Here is a 9,745-nt window from a genome sequence, read left to right as displayed (position 1 = left end):
GATTATGCAAACCTAACCATGACTTAAAGTGACTACAAACAAACATCCTATTTGTATAAAGATTTAAACAAGCACTCCCTTTTCCCTTTGATATATGATTGTCTAATAATTATAATAATCTATCTATCTAAAAGAAAAAAAAAAAAGAAAGTTGTAAAAAGTCACATTAAGAGGCCTTGATACTTTATGCCCCATATTAACAACAACACACAAACTTACAGTCTGCCTAAAGACTTTAAAGGCAGCACAGTATTATCTACACATGCCAGAGACAGCTACATCTTTTACAGGGCTGTCTGATTTGTGCGGTGGCACTATACTTCATGCTTATTATACAAGAGGGACGTTAAGCTTCATAAATTTCCAACACTTTGTTTGTCACAATGAATTCGGGCTCTTGGACTGTGCTGTCTGCTCCACTGGAGAAGAAATAGGTGTCTTGAGTGTTTAAGAGTTCTTGCTTGGTGTCCAGAGTGTAATCTTTATAATCTTGCAAATCGTGAGATTTCACTGGTAATGTAGCAGAAAGCGAAAGCTTTGTTGATAGGGTTACCTGCAGTTTAATATACCTTACACACTGATCTGAGAACTGTGTTCATTGAGATCATATTGCAGTTCAGATGTGCGATTGTAAGTTGAAATTCTGCTGATGTGACGACAAACTACATCTCTAGTTGGCACTAAGACTAAAACCCAAATGAACACAACCTGTAACCCACAGATTTCCAACTGCCAGAGGACCAACCAATAAGACACAGATGCAGGATATATACAAAATATTTAAATAGTCATTAAACCTAAATAGTGGCGCATTCTCAGCGGCTGTTTAGGGAGATGGGATTTCTAGAGAGGGACAAGGCTATCGTCAACACAGCGATTAATTAGGTGGTTAAGGACAGAGCTGGTGGTTAAGATTGATCTGTGTTTCAGTTAATTAAATGGAAAACAGTGCATCAGCACCAGAAATGCATCTTCACTGGTAAAGTGAAGAAACTGCCAGAAAATTTGTGTGTGTGACAACACTCACTGTACGGCTGTATCACTCCACTTTATTTTTATTGGGGGTATACTGATAAGTATTTAGATGTTTTTTCAAAAGGTCCATCAACTTGTTGTTCAGGTATTATATTGTGCTGTTCATAGTATAAGCCGTACCAACAAGAAACGGTGACAGTGAAGTGAAACTGAAAACCACTTACTTGTCACTGAAAAGAAAGTGTAAAAAAGAGTAACATGAAGAAAAAAGAAAGAAATAATTAATAAATTATATAAGATTGCATTGTAAAAAAGTGTGTTATATTCATTCTTTATTGGAAGCTTGTTTTTTTTTAAATGTCTGTTATAGTGCCAATACTTGTTTCAATGCCAATTATTCCTTTTTCAGTTCAGGTTTTGTTTTCATTGCCAAATTTAATTTTCAATGCCAAAAGTCACTGTCCTGGCTCCATAATTCATCTCCACGATAAGTGAACAAACTCTATCATCTCTTAAATCTCCAGAAAAAGCTAGTATGTGTCTTTGGTAAGTAAAAACTTGACTAATTAGTAAAACTTATAGCAACATTATATATTTTTATATTGCTTATTTAGGATAAGCTCTGCTGTATAAGCCTATAGATTCTAGACATTTTCATTTTATTTTTCTGTCCAATCGTCCTCGTATAGTACGTGATATCCTCTTTAACTATTGATCCTGTGTATCACTGTGTGTACAGGAACAAATTGTCTTAACGTGGCATTTTATTTGTAGATGTAATAACGGCCAACAAATGTGCATTTGCCTCACGAACGTGCTGTATTTGGATGAACAGCCTCTCAGCAGGTGGCGCTTTGCTCTCAGCTGAGTCCGTCTGAAAGGAGGTCAGCTCTGAAGAGGACGCTAGCTCGCTGTTTATTTCCTGACTCTCTCCAACACTCACTCACTCACACTGCAGCATGTGAAGAAAGGAGTTTAACATGTGGCTGTTCCTTCTGTATCTCTGTTTGTATCTGCTGTCCTCTGTTTGTTGGTCTCTAAAACTTTCTCTTGAGGTTTGGTTTGGTTAATTTCCCTCAATGTGTGTCATCGCTAACATTAATCTACCTTTTCATCTTCAGCAATAAAAAAAAATTCCTTCCACTAACTAGATTGTCTGAACCCAGTCTCAGTAACCACCAGACCCTCCACTGTCCAGGCACTGATAGACACACACACAGACTCACGGCACTATCTCTGTGGGGACCCTTCATCGGCATAATTTATTCCCGAGCTCTTTACCCTAACATTAACCATCCCAGCTACAGGGCAAACCTTAATCCTTATCCTAACCCTGACCCTAAAACCAAGTCTTAACCTTCGAGCAGCACTTTGCAGCATTTTGGTCTCAACAAAGCTGTCAGGCGCCACATGTAGAGTGGGCTTCCGGTTTTTGCCCCCCTCCAATACGATGGCTCCGTTTGGATTCAACAGATGAACAAATCACAACAAAGTTCAGATGAAGACATCAGGCTCTGCTCACAGCATATAAGGACCAACTTTTCAGACAGACTGTACAAATGTTGACAGTTTAAGTGACGCAGCCATGTTGACGCACATCAGGAGTGCATACAGTAGCTGCCTAAGCAAACAGAAATCCAGGTTATTAAACTTTCACTCATAAACTGAAAACTTTTGATACCAATCTTTCATTAAGTTGGAATCAGTTGTCTGAAAAACACCAACTTGTCAGAGAAGATTTTTAGCTCAAAGACTCAGAGAGTCACAGAGCCATGTGTGAAAGCGTGCATAAAGGCACATTAAGCCACATGCATATGGATCAGTAGCACTAGACAATGCTGGCATTTGTGTTTCTCTTTCTTTAATCTTTGATTTCAGGGTGTAATTTTATCTTTTTTTGTGGGGTTTCTTTGTTTCCAAAATGGAATGCTTTGTCTCCAGAAGAATGCGGTTCAGGTACAGCTTTGGGATTCAACGGTAAATCTCTCTTGGTGCAGCCTTTCACGGTGAGCCAGTTTCGTCGTGCACCGTCATGCTCGGTGCAGCTGTTTATAACGTATGACACAAGGAATAGGATTAGCTGAGAAGAAAATAATTCATCACAGCTGCCTCCTATTTATACTCTACTTCACCTGATGCAAATGAAAATTAAAATAGTGTGCATGGATGCGTCTGAACCTTTATGTGTGTTTAGATATGCCGTTATTGTCTGTATTATACTGTGATTCTATAGTTCATTGTATGGACAAAAATAGGTTGATCTGCACACATGGCAACCATGGGTTAAGAATTAGATCAGTGGTATTCTTCTGGACCATAGACCTCAACTGCTGCATAGCTGTTTGAAGACCACACAAGCACACGGAGTCTTTGCAGTGTATACATACAGTATCTGAAGGGCGGAGATCTTGTCTTTGAGCACTTCCTGGGCTTTGTTAAAGTCTGACAGCATGTTCTGCGTCTCCCTGCTGTGGACGGCGTTCATTTCGGCAAGCTCCCTTTCATGCCTCTTCGTCAACTCTTGTTCGTGAGCCCTGAGGAGAGAGAATGGACAGGTGAGTGACTGAGAGGAGACTGAAGCTATAGACACTCGTTCATGATCGGATGACAGGTGTTCGTTAACACCTCAAACATGATTCTGGTAAAACAGACCTAACCACACAGATAAAAAGGCTGTAAAAATCTACCAAAACACTGATGGTGATTTGAACACAACTTATCTTCATAAGTGGCCGATAATAAGCGATCAGAACATAACAAAGTCAACACTTTGCGGTGGTGGAATAAGTATTCAGATCACTTACGGAGGAAAAGGTAGCAACAGAAAATAAAAATAAAATATTAAGTAAGTCCTGCATTTAATATCTGCTTAAGTAAAATACAGAATCAGCCAAATTGACTAAATATCAAAAGTAAATGTACTAATTAGGTAGCAAAATTACCATTTTTAGTGTTGTATTATTATATGTTTATATTGGATTATTATTACTGAACATGTGCACAGCATTTAATGTTGTAGCTGGTCAATGTGAACCTAATTTTAAATAGTTATATAATGTTAATGTTAGCAACAATGTGTTATGTTTATATTTAATTTAAATATTTTTTAAGTTTAAACTAGTAAAAATATGAGTAAATATTTCCTTCTGAAATTTAGTAAAGTGTAAAGTAGCATCAAATAGAAATACTCAACTAAACTACAAGTATTTGAGAAAATGTAGTTAGTTACTTTCAACCACTGACGCTTTGAGCAAAGGCTTTACCTGTATCTTGTTGTTTTTGTACATAAGGATATTTGTAGCATATTTTATACTGCACACTATGAAATGATTTTATAGCTAAAACACTAACCAAAACAAAAATCTTTCCAATTCATGTAGATGTTTAAATTAAGCCATGTCACAATTCAAGCTCCAGGACAGAGTAAAGCAAACCTCACTGACCAAAATATCCTTGGTGGCTCAGGAATAACACACATTTTATTTATTTATTTCTGAATGGTTTACATTTCCCTTTAAGACTTAATCAGGACCTCCAGACTCTCCTTCTCTGTCCATCTCTCTCAGGAGAAGCGAACATAATGGATTGTTTCACGGGGGAAACGTTGGTGAGATTAGAAAACGGAGACAGAGATGCACTGAAAGAATTCCTAGAACATAACTGCATGGAAACACACTATGAATGTAATTATGATCAAAAAATGACTTTTGAGTTTATGCAAAATAACCAAAACATAATGTGGAATGACTTAAGTGCAAAATATGACATAAATATGACTTGATGTACACATAATATGCAAGAGTGTATTAACTAAATGTTCAATTTGCAAATGTGAAACGTTTTGCGTCGGGAGGAAAGGAGCTAAAGAAAGAGTAAGATGATGGAAAACAGGAATAGAAGATGATGATAATTAAATGAGGAGGAGAAAAAGGTTGATGAAAGGGATGTGAGGGAGGATGGAGGAGAACGTGGATGTCTGTCTTCCTCTCGCTCTGACTGGGCCAACTCTCCCCGAGGGGCGCACATCTTATCTCTCTCTCTGCTTCCTCTTTATTTATTTATCAGCCTATTTTATCCCTGTGACCAGGATTCAGACGGGGAGTTACGTAATAGAAGGAGAAATGTGCTGCGCATGGGCCTGGCAGCAGAGAGAGAGGACGCATATACAGGGCTAGCAGCTCGCGAGTTAACGATAGCGGAATAAAGCACCAGTGGGAGCAGTCATCAAACATACACGCATGCAGGAAAACCTTCAAATGCACACACATAAATCAATGGCTACAGACTGATTCTAATGAGTAGCTGGACCATATTAGCCATACAGCGCTTTGAAAAATTCATAACATGCCGCAGGGAACAACAAGATTATAGATTCCATTTTGCTTTTACCCTAAATAACCTTCACATCTCTTAATCAATGGGCTCCTGACACTGGTCGAAAGAGAGAGAGAGAGAGAGGCAGACAACGACAGTGAGAGAGAGAGAGTGATTCGCCCCGTTTGTGCTTTTCTTTCTCCCTCTTTTATCTCGGTGTGTTTTCGTCAGGACCGGAGCAGAGCAGGATTGCAGAAACTATCGTCATCTGAACATAACAAGAGAAGTCAAATTCAGCAGCATGTGCTGATGACAGGGGCCACCCAGAGCAGGCAGGGCTGAGTGCGCGCATCTGTGTGTGTGATGTCGGCTGTATCCGTCAGTAACAATGTGTGTAACAGGGGACAGCATGTGAAGAACAAAAAAATTGGTAATAGCTACATTGAGAGTAAAGAAGAGGGAAAGGAGAAGACAACTTCTTCAAACTTATAGTCAGCCTTTATCAGCCCAAACTTTACAGAAAATGACATCACATCGACCTTGCTATTGGTCTGGTAAGGGAACTAATCATTAGTGCTTATTGACAAAAATGGAGGCAAAGAAGATTAAAAATAAGGAACTCAAGGACCACCGATCTGAATTCATGAGAAAAATATTCAGTAGTTTGGTTGCCAGGTTACAGTGTATTAAGATAAAGTGCACGGTGAACACACGGCGTTGATACTTCTTGTATAGATGTGTGTGAGATGAAGATACAAAGTCCAAATGTGTGACCATGAATTTTGCAGACACAGACATAAACTAAATCTGGCACGCAGAAATAAGAGACAAACTCACTGTTTGGTAGCTACAGGCTTTTAAAAGGCTTTGAAGAGTAAGACGTTACTTTTCTAATATACACGATGGCACATGAACGCACCATAGATATTCAGATCAATCTGCGCTTTCAATTGCAATAACTTACACTTGCAGAATATAAAACAAAACGAATGCATTGCTATCTAGTCTCTGTTAAATGTGTGTGAAGTGGGACAGTCTGCCCCATAAAGGAAACCACTTTATAATATGAATGGGGGAAAAAGTGCTTGTCGAGTTATTGGACATGAAATCAAATCAGCAGAGCTCCGGGAAGCGTCCAAATCTTTTCATTGGCTATGAACAGAAGTTTGAACCAAAGGTTTCATTTCAGTATTGTTCTGAATCGTGTTCTGCTCTGAGCGCTGAGCCATACCTGATCTGCTGATTGGCTTCGCTGCGGATCTTCAGCACCTCCTTGCCCTTCAGCTCCAGCTCTTTAGTCAGAGTGCTGATATTCTCATTGAGTGTGTGGATCTGGTGGTCCAGCTGAGCGATGTGGTTCTTCCTCCTGGAGACCTCCTCCTGCAGCTCAGTGATCCGGCCCAACAGCTCACGCTCCTAGGAAGGGGTTCGAAGAAAAAAATATATCCGTGACGTTCATTTTCACACGTTAATTAAAAGCTGAGGTCTGTATGTAAAAATGGGTGTGTACTATATATAATCATGTTGTAAGCAATCAGTTTCTTGTTTATTATTGGTCTTTGATAATAGAAACAGCAGAAAACTCGTACAATTTCATTCACAGAGCTGAGGTTGACCAGAGTTTCATCGGTGTACAGCTCTGGTGAATGAATTATGAGATATTGTGCGTGATAACATTCAGAATAGACTGAAAGGGTTATTCTTACATTTTGTCTTTAAATGCTCTGGCAATTTATCAGACCTTTTTCCCCCATTTTAATGAGGTAACACTGCTGCAAGGTGAGCTGAAGCTATTCAGAGGAGACAATGGATATTGAACACAGCTATGTGAATAAAAGCCGTTTCTTCGTGCTATAAGGCAATCTGTTTTTGTGACATCGCACACACAATGTGTATTGAATTGTCGTTACCAGTGAGGCTTCATGAAAGAGTTTTGGTTTCTTGGTAAATGTACCGTATTTTAGTTTATGTAACATGCTATATATATGTAATTGTTCGTGGACAACATTTTAAAGGCCACTTTCAACATAATCCATGCAATTCAATAGCATCACAAGTTACAGTAACAGAGTTAAATCAACCTTTCTGAAAAGGTTTGAACATTGATTGCAGTGAGTGTGGCTGGGTGTACATTCATTATATACTGGAAAACCAGTATAACAAATAAACTGGAACTAAAATTTGGAAACCCATTGTTTAATTAAGATTAAATGTTGTTTCTTCATGTGTGTTTGAAATGTGTTAGATTCATAGACAGCACAGACTGGACCCATAGTTATATAAAATAATTCATTTAAAATATGTCAAATAAGGCTGTTAAATGCTGATAAACTGACAATGAATGGGAACATTCATTATCTTTCAATGTCCAACAGTGAATTGTAATATATAAATACAAGTGTTGACGAGGTCACGCTTGCTGTTAACATGAATGCGCTTTATGGTTACCATTTTAATTATAATATGCACTTTCAATTTTATTCAATTCAATTTTATTTCTATAGTGCCAATTCATAACAAAGTTATCTCACTGCACTTTTCATATAGAGCAGACTGTACTGTCTAGACTGTACTCTTCGTAATATTATTATAAGAGACCCAACAACAACTTCACATTATTACTCAAGGGCCACTTAAAAAGGCTTGAATAGAACAAAAGTACATGTGCTATGACATCTCTTAGACCTTTAATTTGTAACAGGATAGTGGCAATTCTGCTTGTTACTAAAGGTTGCAGTGTTTGTGACTAATGCAAAGCTCGCTGCTAAAATGCAATCCATGTAAACAATGACCAACTATCAAAATTACTCATGACCCCCTGCAGAGCTGCTCTTTTCTTCTGAGCTCCACAATGAAACAAAAGATCTTGGCTTACATACAGGGGAGTCATGATTTGAAAGTGTGAAAATGAACAAGTGATTGTCTCCACAGGGTGCGAGTGAACAATGCGTAGTTTTAACACAACACTCAACCTATAAGGATTAAATAACTCACTACTTCAAAATCTTGGTAAATTATTAAGGCTTTTAACTTGTAATCCTTAAAATTTCAGTTTAAGTTTTTGTTGTTTATAGAATCTCATCCGGTTTAAAGGATAAAGCTTTTCTATATTCTATAAGCCTGATATATATTTTATTCCTCTGTGCCACAGAGCTCTATTGTTTTTTAAAAACTGAGTCACACCACTGCACTGACATGTTTCTCGATTACGCTGAACCTGGGAACTGCCATAAATACTCACTAGAGCTTCAAATGTGTATTAATGCCCGGCTGAAAATAGTCTCCAACAAAAACACCATTTACTCCTGTGTAGGTAATGTTTCATAATAACTACGGGGCCCAGATGTTCTTAAAAATAAAACTACATGAGTGACCGGTCATCAGCAGAGACCAATGAATCCCGCACATTGTTGGTCACTTGTGCTTATTTTAAAAACACCATTTTGATCTGAATTTTAAAGGTCTGAGGACTGAAATGTTATTTGTTATAAACTGAGCACAAGTGACAGACTGTGCAGGATTATTTCGTTCCTTCTCAGTCAACAGTTTTTGATCCTTGGCATCATGCTGTGCAAGTACTTTGTTGATATCATATAAATAAAATCACTTCATAAGATGTCAAAATTAAAGAATATGATCTTGCTTTAGTTTTTCATTAGAATCTACCATCCATCAACATGCAAAACTGTCAAAAACTGTCAAGTTCAGTGTTAAATGCCACATCATGATGGGACACTGACTGGGCCTTGTTTGACAAATTGATCATTATTATTAGAGGCTTGAATGAAGAGGCACAAAAAGGCCAATATGTGATCTGAAGACTCCCAGTAGAGGGTAACTTAACTCCATCACAATTAGATTAAATAATGTCGAGTTATTGTCCACTAATGACTCCCCACTTTGCAAAAATCTCATTCCACTTGCTTCTATAACAATTTGTGCCAAGGGCTATGTTCAGATATCCAAAAGCCATAATCTTGTATAACAGCCTCATAGTCACAAACTCCCATCTCACAGTCTGTCTCTATCTGAGTCTCCCTCAACATTTAATTTAATGTCATAGGCTGATGGCTGCTGTCAATAAACCCAGCAATGCAATTAAGCACGATGGGGACATGACAGATTAATCTTTAATGACTCATTTACTCATTTCACTCTCCATCTCGTCAAACTCCTGGCTTCATTTTGGGGAAAGGGGAAGCACAAAAGCAAAGCAAAAGACAAAACAAAAAACAAGCACACAAGAAGGGGATAAAAAAGCTGGCAGAAAAAATGAAAGGAAGAAAAAGAAAGAAATTGGTTCCTTTCAGCGCATTCAGAACACTCTGAAAGGTATGTATTGCATGGGGACTTGCATGGAGACTTTTTTCAAGGTCTAATCTTATCACATTACAGCAGATATCTCTGTTCGATGTTCACATTCATGGCCGACGACCAATGAGATAAAACTGCTGGT

General features: G+C 38.1%; 1 protein-coding gene across 1 annotated transcript; it reads right to left on the bottom strand.

Moving 5' to 3' along the window:
- Positions 1-3,362: 3,362 nt before the first annotated feature.
- Positions 3,363-6,705, bottom strand: LOC119884448 (protein FAM184A-like; the record flags this gene model as incomplete). Its single annotated transcript, XM_038694849.1, has 2 exons — positions 3,363-3,509; positions 6,521-6,705. Coding segments are annotated over 2 exons (332 nt in total), but the record flags the coding sequence as incomplete, so codon positions are not given.
- Positions 6,706-9,745: the final 3,040 nt, after the last annotated feature.

The sequence above is a fragment of the Micropterus salmoides genome, unplaced genomic scaffold (assembly GCF_014851395.1).
Source record: "Micropterus salmoides isolate LMB-PRFRI ecotype aquatic unplaced genomic scaffold, ASM1485139v1 Ms_hic_scaffold_3451, whole genome shotgun sequence".
Classification (NCBI taxonomy): domain Eukaryota; kingdom Metazoa; phylum Chordata; class Actinopteri; order Centrarchiformes; family Centrarchidae; genus Micropterus; species Micropterus salmoides.
This window is presented reverse-complemented; position numbering and strand designations above follow the sequence as displayed.